The sequence below is a fragment of the Stenella coeruleoalba genome (assembly GCF_951394435.1).
Source record: "Stenella coeruleoalba genome assembly, chromosome: 19".
In the NCBI taxonomy this organism is placed as follows: Eukaryota; Metazoa; Chordata; class Mammalia; order Artiodactyla; family Delphinidae; genus Stenella; species Stenella coeruleoalba.
In genome coordinates, this window is record NC_137165.1 from 52,731,837 (window position 1) to 52,751,377 (window position 19,541).

The 19,541-nt window shown below is 53.0% G+C and overlaps 1 protein-coding gene across 3 annotated transcripts in view; it reads right to left on the reverse strand.

Moving 5' to 3' along the window:
* Nucleotides 1-5,390: 5,390 nt before the first annotated feature.
* Nucleotides 5,391-19,541, reverse strand: part of SEC14L1 (SEC14 like lipid binding 1) — a 51,952-nt gene continuing 37,801 nt past the window's right edge. For all 3 annotated transcript variants that reach the window (XM_079904582.1, XM_079904583.1, XM_079904584.1), the window contains 10 exons: nucleotides 18,900-19,009; nucleotides 17,272-17,461; nucleotides 16,353-16,441; nucleotides 15,184-15,254; nucleotides 14,071-14,242; nucleotides 13,632-13,766; nucleotides 11,611-11,745; nucleotides 9,319-9,570; nucleotides 8,020-8,198; nucleotides 5,391-7,793 (listed from right to left, as the gene is read on the reverse strand). In XM_079904582.1, the coding sequence (XP_079760708.1) occupies nucleotides 7,688-7,793; nucleotides 8,020-8,198; nucleotides 9,319-9,570; nucleotides 11,611-11,745; nucleotides 13,632-13,766; nucleotides 14,071-14,242; nucleotides 15,184-15,254; nucleotides 16,353-16,441; nucleotides 17,272-17,461; nucleotides 18,900-19,009 (1,439 nt within the window). In that variant the 3' untranslated portion in view covers nucleotides 5,391-7,687. The remainder of the gene's footprint in view (nucleotides 7,794-8,019; nucleotides 8,199-9,318; nucleotides 9,571-11,610; nucleotides 11,746-13,631; nucleotides 13,767-14,070; nucleotides 14,243-15,183; nucleotides 15,255-16,352; nucleotides 16,442-17,271; nucleotides 17,462-18,899; nucleotides 19,010-19,541) is intronic.

A 19,541-nucleotide genomic window follows, 5' to 3' on the forward strand; every position in this document is an offset into this window, starting at 1 on the left:
GTGCCCCCGTAGCGCCCAGACCCCGCGGTTGCGTGAGTCCCTCACCCAGAATTCCTCCCGCAGCTGCGGATTTCGCATCCGCAGATTCGCTCCAAGCAGCCACGGTCAGTTGAATCTGAGGATGCGAAACCCGCGGCCACGGAGGGCCGACTGTGTCCCAGGGCTGAGTGTACAATGAGTCCAGAGCGGATTACGTGCACCTTTATGCCTCCAGACAGAAACGTCCTCAGCCGCCTTGTCGAATAGAGGAAGGCCAACGTGCCCGGACCGTGGGGTCAGAATAACGCCCTGACTGCGAGGCCGGAATGATGAGAACTCCACGCTCACTGCACAGAGATTTCGGGATGTGTGCCCTGTGGCAGGCACTGTCCTAAGCCCCGGCAGGGCCAGAGCCCTTGAACGCGGGCGCCTCGTCTCCGCCCACCCCGCCCGGATGCCTTGTGCTGAGCGCCCCACACGGAGCGCGATGAGTGAGGCCAGCCGGAGGCCAGCATGAGGGCAGAGAGAAGGTGCCGGAAGGCCTGGGAGCAGCTCTCCCGGGCAGCCACCTACACCCCCCCCACCACCACCCAGCCCCTGGCTCCAGCAGCAAGCCGTCTGTCCTCCGGTTCTCACGGGCGCCTGAGCAGAGGGACATTTAATCATCCCCTGTGGTTGTCTCATTTCCTCCCCAGAAGAGGGAAGAAAGGGCGCCACAATGCTTTCTTACTGTTTGCCCTTTCTGATCTCCCCTGTGGTGGCTTGCCTTCCGTTGATGCCGAGCTCGTTCTTCTCCCAGAGGACCCTCCTGCGCAGGCACAGCGGGGACGGGCAGGCCCTGGTGTCTCCTCGGATCTGGGCCTGGCTGTGCTCCCAAGTCCTTGGTGCGCCCTGGCTGTACCGCACTCCCCGCGTTCGCAGAGCGCTTCCAAGTGCGTGTGACATGCGCTAGTATCGCTTGCTTGTTGTGTCTTGACAACGACCCGAGGAGATAACCTGCTTCTTCCCACTTTATGATCAGCGGCAACGACAGCGAGATGGAAGGGACGCGGGAGCTCTCCCGGCTCAGCCTTCACGGTGGGCGGATGAAATTGGGGCTGAGGAGTTGGACTCACGGCCACCCGCTCGGGGAACACCCCCCCTCACCCCTCTGGGCTGCACCTTCTCAAGCTGCAAGAGCTGGAACCAGATCAGGCTAAGCTCTTTGCCCAGCTCTGACAGACTGGAATTTTTTTTTTCTTTTTTTAGAAAATTTAATGGCTGCTTCCTTTTTTTAAAAATTTATTTTATTTATTTTGGCTACATCGGGTCTTAGTTGCAGCATGCGGAATCTTCACGGCGGCGTGCGGGCTCTTCGTTGTGGTGCACGGGCTTCTCTCTAGTTGTGGCGCGCAGGCTTCTCTCTAGTTGTGGCGCACCAGCTTAGCTGCCCTGCAGCATGTGGGATCTTAGCTCCCCAACCAGTGATCAAACCCACATCCCCTGCATTGGAAGGGGGATTATTAACCACTGGACCACTAAGGAAGTCCCCAGCCTGGAATTTTATTCTACGTAAAGAAGGATAAGCCTATTGATGGAAAAAACCCAAACCAAAACACACACACACCCCAACGAGAGATGATTCCAGATTAACCAGTTTTTGGTAAATGTCAAAGGCTTTGCAATGCCAGGACTTCAAACTTCCTGTAGTCGGTCAAGGTTCCACAGAGAAACAGACCCAATAGGATGCATATATACAGAAAGAGGCTTATTATAAGGAATTGGCTCACGTGACGATGGAGGATGACAAGTCCCAAGACCTGCAGTGGGCAAGCTGGAGACCCAGGAGAGCTGATGGCATAACTCCCATCCGGAGGCCAGCAGGCCTGAGACCCAGGAAGAGCCAGTGCTCCAGTCCAAAGGAGAGAAAAGCCAGTATCCCATATCATGGCCATTGGGCAGGAGGAAGCCTCTGTTACTTGGGGGAGGGTCATCCTTTTTGTTCTATTCAGGCCTTCAACTGACTGCATGAGGCCCACCCACATTAGGGAAGGCAATCTGCTTTACTCAGTCTACTGAGTAAATGTTACTCTCATCGAAAAACACCCACACAGGGACTTCCCTGGTGGCGCAGTGGTTGAGAATCCGCCCGCCAATGCAGGGGACACGGGTTCAAGCCCTGGTCCGGGAAGATCCCACATGTCGCGGAACAACTAAGCCCCTGTACCACCACTACTGAGCCTGTGCTCTAGAGCCAGCGAGCCACAACTACTGAGCCCACGAGTCACAACTACTGGGCCCACGAGCCACAACCACTGAAGCCTGCACACCTAGAGCCTGTGCTCCGCAACAAGAGAAGCCACCACAATGAGAAGCCTGCGCGCCGCAACAAAGAGTAGCCCCTGCTCGCCGCAACTAGAGAAAGCCCACGTGCAGCAACGAAGACCCATTGCAGCCAAAAATAAATTTTAAAAAACACACAAAAAACAAAACACCGTCACAGACACACTCAGAACCTTAGTTTGACCAAATATCTGGCCCATGGCCCAACCAAATTGCCACACAAAATTAACCATCACACCCCTCCCAAGGTAAGATTTCGGTAGACATGTGGGCTGGAGACTTTGCTCCCATGGCTCGGACTCCAGGGGCAGAGCTGAAAGGAGCAAAGACACGCTCATCGCCCCAGCTCGGTGACCGGGATGCGCATCTCCCATGTGGCCACAAGGTGGCGCCCGCGGAGGTAAGTCCCTGGATGGAGCCGTGACCACCTGCAGACGGCTGGAAAGGGGCTCCACCTGGGGGCTGAGGTTGGGTTTCACTCTCTGGCTGTAGCCCCAGGGACTCAGATCTAGAGTGTAGACCAGCCTTGCAAAAGGGAAGGAGAAGGACTTGGCAGCCAGACAATTCCATGGAAATCTGGAAGGCTCTACAGGTGGAGCTGAGAGAGTCCTCCTTTCTGCAGCCAGGCACTTGCCCCTCTTTGGTTCCCAGAAATAGCCCAGAAACCCTCTGTGCTTGTCTCACTTTGACACAGAGTGGTTTGGGACTGGTGCGCAGAGACTCCGTAATTTGAATCTCCCAGGGATCGTAGCTGGCTCTCTGTCGCTGTCAAACTGGGTCCTGGTGACTGACCGAGCTCTTAAACCCAAAGGCAAGGTCAGAGTGGGAAACAGTCTAGTTGCTTCTATTTAAAGAAAGAGAAAGGACGGGTCATGGGCAGCACATGGCAAGGGGCAGAGCTTTAAAGGGACTGGCCTCAGATTTTCTCCTGGAGAACTGCAGGAGCCTTGCTGTCACTTGTCACCAGCTGGGTGACTCTGCTTTGCTGTCCTGGGCACAGACACAACAAACGCAGGATCAAACACTAGCTACTGCAGGGTACGTCCCAGGCCACAGTGCCCGGGCCATAGGTGCCAGCAGTCCCCACATGGTGATTTGGGTAAAAGAAGGACACTCCCAATTCAAGAACCTGCGTTACTTTCCTTGAAGGCAAACTAACCCACCTAAAGCCCTAACTAAAACAAAAAACCTTTCTATTGTAAGATAAAACACAGACATGGAAGAGCACACATGTCGAATCTGCGACTCAGTGAATAAGAACTGCCCCACGCCTCCCATTCCATCCCATGCAAAACCAACACTGAATGCTGTTTTCACTCTCTGCCTTTCTTCATGAACGGAAAAATCCTCTTTGGAGTTGTTACCGAAAGTGGGTATTAATGCAGGTCTTTCATAAAAGCAAAATGGTGTAAGACGAACTCTGGAAAAGCAGGCTATACCTGTATACACACACATATACACATGCACACACACAAACATGTTATATATGTATCCACACATATATACATCAACATGGTTATTCTTAGTATGTGACCTATGTGTGTCTATGTATGTGTATGTGTGTGGGTACACATACACACACATATATTACATACCAAGACGCTCAGAATAACCATGTTAATTTCTTGCATATGCCGTCCCCACTCTCCCCTCATTCTTTTTGGCTGTGCCCCACGGCATGTGGGATCTTAGTTCCCCAACCAGGGATAGAACCCGTGCCCCCTGCAGTGGAAGCACAGAGTCCTAACCACTGGACCGCCAGGGAATTCCCAGACACTCCATTGTTTAACATGAGTCTTGTGACTATAGCTGGTTTGTGCCTCTTTTGGGCCTTATCCCCTAGCTTTGTTGTAAATTATGTCCATAGCTTTTTCTTTCTTTTCTTTTTTTTTTTAACTGTGGAGAATATATATCATAAGCTTTGCCATTTAACCATTTTCTAGGGTACAAGTCAGTTGTACGTAGGTTTCAGGTTCCACATCGGTCTTTCTGTTTTCGTGTGGGGACGACACTACAATCCTCCCAGAATCCCCTGCTTTCCAAAGCCCTAACTTTTCAAACAAAACTGATTCATTGGTTTGCTTCACACCAACCCTTTACCGAGAACACCCCTGCCACGACTCAGGACTGCAATGCAGCCTGTGGTTAGGCTCTGTCGACGTCTGATGAGACCTGGTGTTAAAGGGAACGACACACTTACAGATCAATACATGTTATGGCCTGGTGGCCGGGTACAAAAACCTGACGCCCACTGTCAGGACGCCCCGTTTCACTGTGGCCCTGAGATAGTCAGAGACGGGCAGCGGGCGACAGGTGCCCACAGCCTCATCTGCTTTTCACGTTGCTCTGGCCACCACTGCGAGAACCTGACGCTAAACCAAAGGCTTGGTAAAGTGGGCCCAGGAGATGACAGAGCTCGAAGGAATTCATGGGAAAAGCCTTTCCCTTCCCTCGGGGACAGGCTGGCTGAGTCATCAGTTGCACGTCCTGCAGGTGCTGCTGAGGGAGGACTGAAGCCCGTCTCCTGTGTCGACTGCCGGGGGGCGGGCTCACAACCCAGGCTGGGCCGTGGGCATGGGGGCTCATGCAGGCGTCACCCGCTCCCGCCCCGCGGCCGGGCCGGTCCCACGGCCGCTGCCACCAAGGACGGGCCCTCGAGGCTCCTGACGGGGTAGGCACTGCTCCTGCATCTGCAGCATCCCACCCCGGCAGGCCCAGCTGCAGGAGCCGGGGACAAGGCGGCCCAGGTTTCTGAGGGTCCACGCTGGCCACCTGACAGAAGGACCCATTTTGTTACTAAAGAAACATTGCATCGTGGCTGAGTCCTGTTCGACCTCACAGAGTTTAAGGAAAACTACAGCCTGTTCTCTTCCGGGAGCAAGGGAGCTGTAAGTACCGGGCTCCACGCTCCTGAGGAATCGGCAGCCCACAGCTGCAGCGTGTGTGCAGGACAGTGTACGATGGCCCCTCACAAGCTAGCCACTGTTCCCGAGCTTCTGGAACACCAGTCCTCTGGCTCCAGAATCTCCCCTTCCTTCAGTCTCTAAAGTCTCCTAAGGACGTCACACCCTTCAAGGGAGACTGCCGATTCACAGTAAGAAAAAGACATTCGTTTTTTTAAACAGTTCACATTTATTATTGATAACAATAAAAAAATCTTTTAAAGACTATCAGTATTGTATTACCAAGAGTGAGGTAATATGTTTACAAAACATTTACAGAATTTGATACGTAAATAATGAAATTAGGAAAGAAAGTGAATTAAGACACTAGTAACAGAGGGGAAACCGAAAGGACCGTTAGTGCTGAGAACAGGTGAAACGACAGCAGCATTTTAAAAAGAGTGCAGGGCACCGAAGGAGAGTCACGATGAACTGCGTGCTCGAAGTCCACCTGCCTCACAGCCCCCTTCCAAGGAGGACAGGGCGATGGGTACTCAGGAGGAACCCTGTAAGGATTTGTGCAGTGATGTGCTGTGAACGCTTAAGGATGCATTCAACTCTTTGGGGACAGGACAGTGCCACTTCTGAGTCAGCTCCAAAGAGCCGCTCTTCAGACTGGGGGAGGGGCGGCTGCGATTCAGACCGTTCTGCAAGCGCCCCTGGGCTGATGTGGGCTGTCGGGTGCAGTGTTTTCTTGGCAGCTGAGACACAGAGAAAGAGAGAGGAGGACGGAGACAGGACCGTCTTCAGGTCCTGAGAATTTGGAAACGGATGCACTAACTAACCCTACTGTGCTTTCTGGAAACAAGCCTTTAGGTGCCAATGGTGAGCTTCTCTTGTGCAGGAAACTCACAGCTGTGCTCTGGACGGGCCAGCAGCCCTGGGAGACGCCCAGGAACGTCCTCAGCGTGCAGGCAGCCACCGAGTATCGCTGCCTGGGAGGGTTGCTCCGCCCCTCCGGAGCCCTGCAGACACCTCCCCGCGGGCGCATGCTCGTCCACGCAGCTCTCCTGCCACGCGGCACCCACCTAACACCTCCAGGGCAGGTTTACAACAACGCAACTCAGGGTTTCCGTGCCCGTCACACACTGACGATGGCCGCCTGGCTTTTGGCCCAGATCCTTAAAAGCACAGCCTCCGCCACGCACCCACCATGACACACGTCTTCATTCACCACGGAGACTGACCCAAGGCAACACCTGGACAGGTTCGCAAAGAACCTGCTTTTCCCATAACAAGCCGAGAAAACGAGGGCCAATAAAAGGTAGACCAGGCTTGGTAACTGGAATCAAAAAGAAAAAGTAAAAAGCAGACCGACCTCACAATCTGACCTGCTTCTATGCAATCGAACCCTTCATTACTTGAACTAAGTTTCTACTCGCCCTGTCCCCCGCTGACACACACCCACCCCGAGACACACATGCCTGCAGGCACACACACACACACACACACGCCCACAATTTCCTGTCACAAAGAAGCAGGGCTCCCCCAGGCCACAGGCTGTCCCGACATGGCCACACAATGAACACAGGACAGTTTCAAAACGGCAGATGGGACTCACTGTCTCTTAAGTACCCTTCTAGTGACTAGAAGAACCATTTGGGCTCTGATGCTACCAAGCTGTGAGGGGCCTAGGGGAGGCCAATCTAGAATGAGTTCAGAACTAACACGTGCAGGTAGGAAGAGCAACACACCGGCAGGAAAAGGGAGAGGACGCCCTTGGCCCAAGTTCATGGACAGAGGAAGCCTGCTCTCAAAGTACCAAAAGGTTTGAAAGGAGGAAAGAGAAAATAATGTTTAATGATGGCGGTGTTCTTCCTGGCATTGTGGGGAGTCCGTGAGAGCCCCTGACCCCCCAGACCCACTTTACAACAGTGGGTCCGTCTGGCCCCGGAGCCGGGCCGGGGTGCCCACAGGCTCCCTCTGAGTCCTTCTGATTAAGCGGTGTCTGCTCAGAGGAAAAGGAGCCTAGCAGGCAGTCACTGAATCCTCGGACCGCGTCGACCACCAGCAGGGAGGAGGTGAGGGCCAGATGCAGGGCAGGGGACAGGTTGGCAGCTTCTGCTCCGCGGAGGAAGGTGGGTCACCTCTGACGGGTGGTGGGGAGTTCATCCACTAAGGGATGGTGTGCAGGTGCTTGGAAACATTTTTTGCATCAACGTTGGAGACAAAGTCAACCTCTTCATTGGTGCATAAACTGCTTTTCTCTGAAGAGAGAGCCCTTGTGCTCTGGTTGGATTTTGTGCACACTGTATACAAAACCTATGGCTACTGAGCTGGAGTCAAAACTACCTGTCGAGACTGTTTCGGGGTCAGTGACTACGTTTGCCACCTGGAGAGCTACGTGCTACCTAGAGGGCCAGAGGAGCCTGCACAACGCGGCTGCGGGGTGGGCGGGCGGGCGGCGGCCCGAGGCGGTGGGCGTCCCCTCTGCGCACTGGGCGCTACCTGGAGACCATGGAGCTGGAGTGGGACTGGCTGGACGAGGTGGTGGCAGCGCTGAGCTGGGAGAACCCGCTGTGGCTGGACTCCAGGCTGGTCATGGAGCCTCTGTAAGAAGCACGGGGAGGGGGGTGTGTGAGGACCCCACCGCGGCCGCCCACCGCCCTCCTGGCCGATCCCAGCCCGCTCCCCGCAGCGCCCCCCAGAGCCGGGCCGGCCGTGCAGGGCCCAGGGGGACACAGCCCCCCACCGCCCTCCCACACTGATGACGCCGTGAACTGCCAGCGACAGGGGGCCCGGAGGCCGCCCCGGCCTGGACCCCGGCCTCACGCACCGGAAGTCCTCGGACCCGATCACTTCGGTGTAGTACATCACTTTGCACTTGTGGGAAGAGACCTGCAGGGAGGCCAGCACGTCGTCCACGCGGGGCAGGCTGGTGGCGGCACAGGCCGGCATGCTGTGGAACTTCCACTGCAGGATGTAGAAGCCCGGCCACCGTGTCACGTGGGAGCCCTGGAACGAGTCAGGCGGCACCAGCTGAGGACCTGCTTCGCGTGCCCTCCCACAACGGGTCTGACAAACGCCAGGAGACCGGGTCCACTCGGATCCAACTCCGATTACTGACCATCGCGACGGGGGAAGGACCGGCTGCCCTGATTCACGATCGGGGTCCATCCCACGCTGCCTCCCGGGTGTCGGCACTGCAGCCAGGCCTCTGCCAGGCGCAGGGGAGGCCACGGGAGGGACCCTCAGAGGCTGTCCGCCCCCAGGACTCTGCCTTGGGAGGAGGATGCAGGCGCCCGCAGGGTGGGAGCGCCCGGGGGTCCTCTGCTCACCCTTGAGGGCCTGGGGTCAAAAAAGGCCACTTGGACCAGGCAATGCTCTCTCTGATGTGCTTCCAACGACCTTACCGGTGTACTCTGGGTTAAAAGGACAGCGATCTACAGTAGAATGCCAATCTGTGAAAACTACTTTCTCCCTTAATTCTGGAACTAAAGACTGTGATACAGATTAAAATGTTCATTATTTTAAAAATGGAATAAAATACTCTCTTTTACCCTGCCTCTAAGACCACCAAAACACTGACAGGCTTATCCCTGAAAACCGTAAAGACAGCAAAATTATGCATCTATTATGAAGGCCAGAGGCACCCGAGAGCTACCACTCTGAGCTCAGGCACTCGGAATAACCAGCCAAAATTTTAAATGAGCTGACAGAGCGTTTAAGATAATTTAGGATGCTTAGTAATGACACTTAATAGTTCCCTAATTACTTGTTTCTCTCCCTTCTATTCGGGGTGATTTTCCTTGAAGAGAAGAATGCTGCCAGGTCAAAGGCCGTCTTAGCAGAAGCCTTCTCAATCCCAGCTTTGTACGTGCGCCGAATGCCTTTCCCTTTCTTCCATGTCGCTTTTGTGAAAATACTTCCAGAAATAATTCATGACTTTAGATACAAGTAATGGATTCTGCTGAGCTCTAGGTTCTTCTGGGATCCGCTCGGCTTCTTGAGCGCCTCTAACCGTAACTAAGAGGACACACTGAACTGCCTGTCTACAGACGCAGCACGGGGCCGAAGCAAGACTTCCTTCTCCAGACGGAAGAGCCACGCCGCGGGGACTCCCAGGAGACCTTACCTGCACACTTTCCCCTTCTTTGCAGATCAGAGGTGACTCCACCATGCTGTAGTCACGGCCCAGCTGCCAGATTCTGTCTATCAGCTGCGCGTTGTTCCCTCCCGGGGAAGTGATGCTGTGCGCCCCCAGGGAGTCCTTTTTGGGTGGCTGCGGCGACCTCTTGGAGTGATAGATGTTAAAGACGATGTCCCCTTTGCACACATCAAAATCCCAGGTGATCACCGAAGAGGCATCCACAATCTGAACGAGAATCTGGAAAAAGAGGTCGCATCAACCCACCAAAATAAGCACGGGCCTCTGAGGCGACGCCGCGGCAGCAGGCCCCCCGGCAGCTTTCCCCCGGCTAGGGGGGCGCACAGCCGACCCTCCTCACCCCACCTTCCAGGCCTCTGCTCGCTCTTTTCTCTCTTTCACCCAGCTGCTCCTGCTACGCGTCAGCGCCAGGCTCTGTGCTCTGTCAGCCACACCTATGGTCCAAGCTTCCCCTCAATTCCCTGAGTGCTTTAAAACACCCAGTGCTGGCTGTAAAAAGTGTCTTAATACAAAACAGAAATAATGCTAGACACCACAGAAGTGGTTCCGTGGGTTGCTCTGGGCTGAAGGGCACAGGGAAGGTCGCAGAAGAGCCCAGGAGGGACAGGAAGGAAGCATCCAAGCGGGGAGCAGGGTGGACGCGAGTGCAGGCTGAGTGGCCTCTGCCCGTGGCCACTGCGCTAGGTGGGAAGAGGGCGCCACGTGGCCCTGGGATGGGGAAGGGCCCCGGGTGTCGAGTGCCAACCTACAAGCTGAATTTCACGCGGCGCCCACACAGCTTCCCCACAGGGAGTGATCAAAGTACAGTTTCAAACGATTACTGTGGGAGGGATGTGAGAATTAAAACCAGCTGTAAAAAGTTATGTATTCACTAAAAAATTCCAGCAGAAGCCAGGCCCCGCACCCCACCCTGCCCTGGAAGCCTGCCCGCTGAGCCTTCCGGGAGGCGTGTTAGCGCTTTGCTTCTCGTCAAGCAGCCCTTTTGGTCCCACCACGGCCACTTCTCACCGCTGACAGAGCCACACAGAATCTCCCTAAAGAGCGGATTCCGTAAGCACAAGAGCTGCATCTAAGCACAGCGGTGGCACCAACGACACCAAAGTGGCTCTGAGGGCAGAGCTCCCTTGGACGTCAGCCCCTCTGCGGACCAGCACTCTCGCTCCTGCATTCACGGCGGGGACGAGGAATTCAGTGCTCATTTCATGAGGCCACCGTTCTCGATTTGTGCTTTACTGAACCCCCAAAGCAGAACTGAAGTGTTCAGTTTTGATGTAGAAACACTTGCACGGATACGTGACTCACAAGAACACGTCACACCACTGGGTTCCCTACCCTGGACGAGAGCAACCACAACCTAAGGGAAGAACTTGGCCTCCCCGCGCCTGCCGGCCTCCAAATAAAAAACTCATACAAATAATCCTCAAGACACAGTCGACTTCCCCCTACAGAGGCTGTGAATAAGGTACATCGAACCTGTCTTTTTTGCTCGCTCAAACCACAGCCCCATGTCCACTCGCCCCACGAGGCACAGGTGGGCCGTGCGGGACACACTCTGGCCAGGAGGATGGAGGAGGCAGTACGGCGTCAGCTCCCGGCCACCACTGTCCACCCGGCCAGCAGCCCAGCGCGCTGAGCGGCCTCTCCACGCCAGGTGCCACCCCTCCCACGATCCTGAGCCACAAACCTCAGCCCGAAGTCCAGGAAGGGCCAGTCTGTGCTGAGTCCCTCATGACGCCACAGCACACACGCGTGTCAAAACACAGGCACACTCTTGCTTCTGCACCACCACGTGACAGCAAGGAGAGAAAACACATGTGCTAGTTTCTCCTCACTCCATCAGATTTATAGAAACGGGCAAATTCCTTAAAGGTAATAAACACCCAAATCCAGTCAAGACAAAACAGAAGATGCGACTGGTCCCGATCACTGAGTACATTAAACTGAAGAGCTACAAACCTTCCCACGGGGAGACCTGCTGCGCGCCCCTGTGTGTCCAGGCTCTCGGGTGAACTGGATCGCGAGCTGCCTACCCTCCTTCCAGGCGCCCTGACCAAGGGCAGCCACCTTTCCCTCTGAGAGAGCCCTGCTCTCCTGTGTCGACATCTGCCTAAACTGCAGATCAGTGTCAACAGAAACCTAAAGACCAAGACCAGAGAAAAGCACCAGATTCTCCTAAACTACACCCCACTGGGGAGACCCACAGAAGAACCTCGGTGGGAAGCGGGGGCCCGGCCCCTGTGGCTTCGTCCCGGCACCTACCTCGTGCGGGGCCCCTTTGAAAACGCTCGCGGACTGGTAGATGGTTTCGGTCCAGAGCTTGAGGTCTTCGTTCTCCAGCTCCTCTGCGGTCCTGTACAGGGACTTGGGCACCAGGCCCCCCTCTGGCACTTCACACTGGAAATGTAAACGCAGTCGTGCGAGCTGAGCCAACGCAGGCCACTCCTCTGAGAACCAAACGCCGGCAGCGCCATGTCCTGACACAGGCGACTCCTCGGAGCCGCTTAGGAAATGGACAACACCTGCCATGTCGCAGAACACTCTACACTACTTAGCAAAATAATTGTGAAAAGCCACTTAAATACATGTGTCTCGCTTTAAATAAATGAGAACAAGTTGAAGCTGATTTGCCACAGAATTCACACTAGTGCGTATGAGGGACTGCATCCAACTACTGAAGCTGGTTTATGTAAGAATAGTTAAGTACGTATGTTGCGCTGCAGAAGAAAACGTTATGTTAAGAAAAGAGTTTTATTCTCCGCAGCTACAGGCACTATTCTTATTACATACAATTACAGTCAAGATATATAATCTATAAAGAAAGCTTTGTGTCTAAGCCAGATCAAGTGATCGGTCCGTGACACCAGCCAAAAAATAGTAAAGAGCAGCAACTTCCGCATCTGCTTGAAACAGGCCGAATGAGAATTTGCACATTTCATAGATTTCCTAACTGACCCGGATATAATGACTTAACACTCGAGCTCATAAAATCCAAGCACTGCTTACATTATCAGCCCTGGGAGGCGACCACACAGGAAAGAAACACGGCCGTCTACAGCGGGCAGTGCAGCGGGACGCAAACACGCCACAGCGCCGAGGCCACGTTAGACGGCAGCGGGCAGAAGCGAGCACTGTCTCTTCAACGCCAGCCCGACAGCAGCACGGAAGAGCAGAGAAGGAGCCTTAACGGCCAGCGTGGGGAGATCTCTGCTAACTGCGGGACTCTTAGCATCCTGAACGCCTCACGGGGGAGTCAGGTCTGCTTCTGCTGCAGCCCAGTTGCTTTCGTTGTAACTGGAAGAAGCAACCTCGCCGGGTCCTGCTCTGATATAATCGAAGTCTGTGGGTTTCTACAGATCTGACCTTGCGCTTTAATCTCACGGGCGCTGGGTGAGTGAAGGTCCTCTACCTCACTTGCTCCTTTGTGCTGCACTGCGATTCCCTGGAGCAGGACTGAAGGCCTCAGAGCTGATTTCAGCGCCGGTTAAATTCCTCGAACAGTCCAGAGGGATTCCCCCGAGCGCCCAATCATCAGCTAAATACGTGAGTCAGCCGGGGGGCCACATCTCAACATCTCAACGGCTAACCTTATTTACTATGAAGGATGATGGAAGTCCCTTCTCTGAGAAGAACCACTGCTCCCTGCTGGCGCCCGTCACCTGTCACGTCAGCTAGATGCGTGGACCACGCTTCTGTTTCCTTCACACCACCCCTCCGCCCCGTCAGGCCGTTGTGCCCCCGAGGCTGTACGGTCCTCAAGGAACTAAACTTCTCTGACTCCATCGCCACAGTACGGGGTAAAGAAGTGGAGCCCCCTGCCTGCTAACCGAGCAACTCAACGTATTTAAAACCCCACATCACAACAAGAGAACTAGTTCCCTTAACTGTCCCTTTTAAAATGTTATCCTGATTTATTGTCAAGGGGGAAATCTTTTTGAGAATCAATTTGATTTTTTAATGTTTTAAAAAGATGCACAGCTCCTCTAAAACGATTAAACAATCTGATTCACACAAAGCTGAGTGAATAAAGCAAACTGCGATCACACTGACCGTAAAACAAATTCTCATTAGTATTTAACAATGGAGAATATGTGTTATCAAAAATTACCGACATGGTTCTGTTTAGTTTAACCCAGTATCAGAGAGATGTCAGCCAAAACAAAACCGGAAAGACAATCAAATAATCCAAACTAAAAGCTCTGAAGTTCCTTTGTGCAAACCAGCATCCACCTCTGCTACCCTCGTGAGCAGCCGAACATGCAGGTGCTTTCCTAGATACGTACCATGCACTCTCCACTCAGGAAGTCTGGGATAATCTCTTTATCGATGTAATCCAGCAGGCCTCCAGGACCCTGGTAGTCATTTCCTGCATAAATAAGGAATTTCCTTCTGGTGTTGTCATCAATGAATGGACTAACCTATAAATAATCAGAAAAAACCACGTAGTCATATTTGGTTTGCTGTCTGTATTTCAAAGATTAAAATTACACACTGATATTACGGGGCGGACTCAAGTTTGACACGCTTTTTCCGTAAAGCCCGAGTGCACGACATTAGGGCCCTCGGGAATTCTTTCTTTCCTTAAATAATCTGAGAAACTTTGATGTCTCCGTGCTTATTTTGCTTTATGACTTCAAGTCATAGACACATACACAGACATGAACGCACATGTGTGCACCTTCCAAGCGGCTACCAGTTATGCAGAACGACATGGAAACCCACCAGAGTCCAGAGGACAGGAAACACCCTGGGGGCACGCAGGATCAGAAGGCGGCCCAGCGTCTCAGGGTAGTTGGCCTCCACCACCTCGATGATGCGCAGCAGGGCCTTCACGCCCGGCCTCCACAGGTGGCGCATGTTCAGCCCTTCCAGGTCCACCAGGCAGGTCCACGAACTGCAGGTGAGATGAGCTCCGTTCAGTACACGGCACACTCGGCAAACCGCGGCCCAGAGTGACTTGCTTTTCTTTTCGATGTTATATACGGTCATTTGATTCCACTTCCAAAGATACACCAGGTTTTAAAAATCACAGTGTAATGAACTCTATATATATCTGCTTGTATCAAGATATGGGATGGGTGTGGTAGGACTAATCCCTGAAACTTCAAAGCCACCAAGAGCTAAGGGACCGTGACTCAAAGCTTCAGTCTGACGCACTCAGCAATCCAGCGAAGGAGGCCACGTGCTGCCCTTGACCTGCTGAGCCCCCTCTACTGACCCAGTGGGGTGTGTGTGTGGCATTTAAATACGTGGTGTGACTGAACGGCGATAACCTAGTCTTTGACAAACGTTATTGAGTCAAGCACTGTGGCAGGAGCTGCGAATACAGCAGTGAGCAAAGGCCCTCAAAGTCCCTGCCCTCCTGGAACTTACGTGCTAGTTAACCATCTATACCCTGCTCTATGCCAACCTCTGAACCACTGCACGTTTTCAAAAGGGTTTACCATAACTAGAAGTTTGGTTTAATAGCACAGACTCATTTTTTTCTGTCCCACCTCCCCACCACCAAAAAATAAAGGAGCAAAAACCAACCACCTGTGACTCTGGGCTCCCAAGGACCATGCAGACCTCGGACACGCCAATCCACTCAGACTGAGGGGATGGCAATGCCTGGGGGCAGAAACACCAAACTCTAGCAACGGTCCCTCACAACTGACTATATTACATGCTCTACATGTTTCCCTCTTACCTGCCTCCTAGAGCATTATGGTAAACAGTAAACTATTTCCACTTGGTCCTATAAAATCAAACCAGATTTTGGTTCTAAAAATCAACTAGAAATACTTAACTCATATTCTCAATAAGCTAGCAGGACAAACAGCACCACACAGATACCTGATAGGCCGGCCGAAGACTTTTGTATTTTCTTCACACCGTCTTAGCCCTTCTTCATTTATGGAGAGGACCTACGTACACAAGGGCCATAAAGATTCCATTATCAGTCTAAGAAGCTACCACGACTGTATCAAAGCTATGCGACTGACAATAACACGGCGTGTTTTAGGTAGGTGTGTAAACCAGTCATGTATTTAAATCTTGACACATTCATACACACAAAACACAGCACGGATAAAGAACATTTCTTTCAAAGAGAACGAGCGCTGTCCTGTGTGGCAAAGGGGACAGCTCCCCAGTGAGACGACAGGAGTCTCCAGATGGGCGGGGAGGGCACGAACTGCTGACCTGTCTCCAGAGCAGACACGTCCGGAAGTGTCGGACGTCAGTGTCCGTCAAGTGGGGACACCGTGATGCCACACGTACCAGCCAAGAGGAAAGGCAGGCTGAGGACTGACTTGCAGTCCAGCTGGAGGGAACCCTTCAATCTGGAGGAACAAGCCCTTCCCCGACAGACGTGGTCCACCCGTATCTTTGTGCGCACACGTGTGTTCGTGTGGATGCATACGCACGCCCATGTCAGCACACGCACAGTGGCGCGGGCTAACAGAATAGCAGCAAAATGCCAACAGTGGATATTTTGGGATAATGGATTATAGATATGCCTTTTAAAGTTTTTGCTTGTTTGTTTCTAATTTAAGGACAATATTCTTCTCTTCATAGTTGCCCACGCGGTGGAAGCTGCCCTGGAAGGGGTCAGGGAGACAGGGAAGTAGCCCTGATGAAAGATGCTAAGAGCCTGGATCATGGACGTGCCAGTGGAGAGAGTGCTATTAAGAGGTCCGATCTGAGGGGCATCTTAAAAAGAGAGTGAGGGTGGGAGGGGACGGCCCGAGCCAGTGGGAGAGAAGGGAAAAGGCGACCAGCTCCCCGTACCCTCTCAAGGGGCTGTGCTGATTCTTCTGTTCACGCTGCCCCACCGTGAAAAACACTTCTATAATTTTGTGCCCTCTTTTGAAGTTTTTGAAATATATTAATGGATCTTCCTTTCTAATTATGAAAGTAAAACATGCTGGTGCAACAGGACAGCTGTCCTATCCCACCCCTGCGGGCAGAGAAAGAAAGTGAAGCCACGGCGGAGCCCGGTGTCCTCTGCAGGGGGCACTCACGTATCTCAGCAGGGCCTCCTCGCCGAGGGCTCTCACCAAGCCTTTGGTGTCCATCTGCCCCAGCCTGAGCACGTAGAGGGGCCGCCCGTCTGCAGGGGGAAGGACAGGCGTTGTGAGCGCCATTCCTGACATGAGGCTGGGGACACAGCTCTGAGGCCCTGACAGGGAGACGGGCTCACCCAAGTTCCAAAGGAGCTTCCAGCGCTCTCCCGCTGAGGAGCAGCAGCTGCCTTCTGTGTTGCCCACAGGGCCCCTGCAACCCTGCCCCACCAAAGCCAGCCGACGGAGCAGCTTATTAGCAGGGCCCCGGAGACGCTCTGCACGGAGAGAGGGGGCCCAGCGGAGCTCTGTCCTCCGTCCGGCTCTACCACCCACACCGCGGCCATTGCCGGGCTCAGCCGTGACCCCACTCCACCCGCCACCAAGTCGAGTCAGGAAGCACCGGGCACGCCTTTCGACGGCGCAGGCTGTCCTGCAGGGAGCCGCGTGCAGGGTAATCCAACCAACCCACGCACACCTCATCATTCATGTTCGGGATCACTGTTCTTGGTTTAAGTTTTGTTCACTCTCCAGGTAGAGCTGAAATTCTGATGTACAAAACCTGGCTACACGTTTTTACAGATATTGCAGGGGTTAAGTCACTGGAAAGTACCTTTCCTAGCACTGTGCTCCTGAAAAACCTCTGCCTTCGAAGTTTTTTAAATAAAGTCAAACTCCACGCAACTAAGGACTGCAGTGGAGCAGGCTGCCCGAGGGCAGCGAGAGCAGGGAGGCAGCAGCAGCCTCAGGCCCTTCCTTCCGCTCTGCAGGGCATCCCCAGGGCGGCGGCGGCGAAACGGGCATCCACTTGCTCAAGCCGGGGGAGGGAGGGGCAGCGTGCCCACGGGCCCGCCTGTCTCGATGCCAAGCTCCCAGCTACCTTTGTCGTGATGGTGCCAGCCTCCCGCGTAGTAGTCCTGAAGGACCTGGGGAGGTTGCCAGGTGTCGAGGATGTAGTCCACCTGGTGCTGCTTTCGCCAGGTCAGAGACTGACACAGGGTCTCTCTGGCTTTGTCTATGTTGAAGTCCCGGGCGCGCAAGAACCGGAGAATATGCTCATCTTTCGGGATCTGTTGAGAGTTAGAGATGTTTCTAAGCAATGTTAAAAGCTGCTAAGGGGAAAAACCAAGTTACCAACGGAATAAGGCTCTGAAAGTCTCACTTCTTATCAACAGCGAGCTGCACTATCGCACTATGTAAAATTAGCCATTACCAGAAATTCCTTAATGCTTTAGAAAATCAGCATGATTAGTCTGAATAATCTTCATGCTATTCCCATTTTAGTTTCAGCAAAGTAGAGTGAAGGCATAAGGAATTTCTTAAACACCAGATGCTTCAGTTCACTGAGCTAACCTACGAGTTATTATGATCTGTGCATTTTTCTGTGTATATATTACACGTAAATAAAAACCCAGAACACAAAACAGTGTTGTTGGTTTTGGTAGTGGTGCTGGTGTCCTGACACACAGGAACCTTCTCCAGGTTCCGCTCCTGGCAATCAACAAGTTCGACAGGTCGGCTTCCCTAAGGAAACCACAGGCCAAGGCTGCGTCTGGGTCTCCCGTGGACTGGCTGCCCTTGACCCCGGCCACGCACTCACTGCCACATGCTGCTGGTGCACAGATGGGGGAGATGTGGTTGGCACCCCCTAACTACCCCACTCCTGGGAAGATAAAGCACTGAGACGGCATCACCTTCTCTCAGAAAGGAGCACCGTTACAAGGAGGTGGCTAGGAACGGCGGTTCCAGAACCTAAAGGCCTGGCTTCGACCCCAGCCCACCACTCACTACAAGACAGAGCCTGGGCAAGTTACTGAACTCCTCTGTGTGTACCACGGGGCTGATAAAAACAGCACCACCTCACAGGGCTGCTGGGAGGATTTAATTAAGATCTTAAAAGAGAGGCTGGTGCACGGTCCGCACACAACAAATGGCAGCTCTTACCACAGGGGCTGTGTTCTCAGTCACTAACACAAACGGTCCTCAGATGCTGGGCGCTAGTGACCAGGACTGACGGACTTAGAGGGCAGGCCAGCGAGTGAGCAACCACCCCGACACACAAATCCCTCTGCTCCTACTAGTCCCCGTCAGCTGGAGGATTACAAAAATCTAATTCCTGATGAGGCTGCTTACCAAAACCCTCAAAATCAAAGCCCAGACAGTTCGAACCTCGGAATAATCTGTGAACCACTTCCAAACCTTCTGAAAATTAAATGTATGAATACTTGGAATACAATATTGCTTTGCAACTGGACATATAATTGTTTTTCAGCAAGTCCATTCTCTGTAACATCTACAAAAGTACAGCTAATTATACACAGTAGGGGACCATAACTTGCCACGAAAGACTCGGATGCCACACACGGGGATACGGATTCAATGGCTTTTAGACTGGAAGGGACATTCCCAGCTATGGCAATCGGGCACATTGACTCTGAGTCACTATGAACAGGACCAGGGATCCGAGGTTTCACAACAGCGCCCCTGCACATGAGTGTGAATTCTCACTTTGCCCTTGTGGGTCTCCTGGAGCCACTGGCGAAGTCGGATCAGGCAGCTCTCCTGCAGTGGAGTCAGGTCACCCAGGTATCTCTTGATGTAGTCTGCGTCTAGTTTGTCTGGAATATAAATTACAGGACATCATTTACAACGAAGAACACAGAAGCTCGAAGGCTTCCAAAGTCCTCCTGCTTGGTGACGTTCCTGTGTGGTCCCGGAGTCTGAGAGGTGACGGAACCACAGGGACGGGGGACTCTAACCAGCTACCCTAGAGACCCCCAATGACAGTCTTTAAGCCCAATCACTGCCAGAGCCACACAGAAACGTGCCGATTCCTTTACACGCCCCGACTACCACCAGATCAACTCTGCTTGCGAGATATCAACTCTATTCATGACAGAATGACAGCTGTTACAGATATTTAATGATATTTAATTCAAAGTTACATAAGGAGGACGCACATCATATAAAACTACGAAATAAAACAAACAAGTGGATCTAGACCTATTTTGGATGTTCAAGAACACAAGAAATCTTCCTCATAAGGTAACATAAACTGGAAGAATGAGATTTCAAATTAAGCATAGCAAAGAAAAATTCCCAAAGTGAAAAATAAAACGTATTTTTGCCAAACCAACTAAAATACCTGCC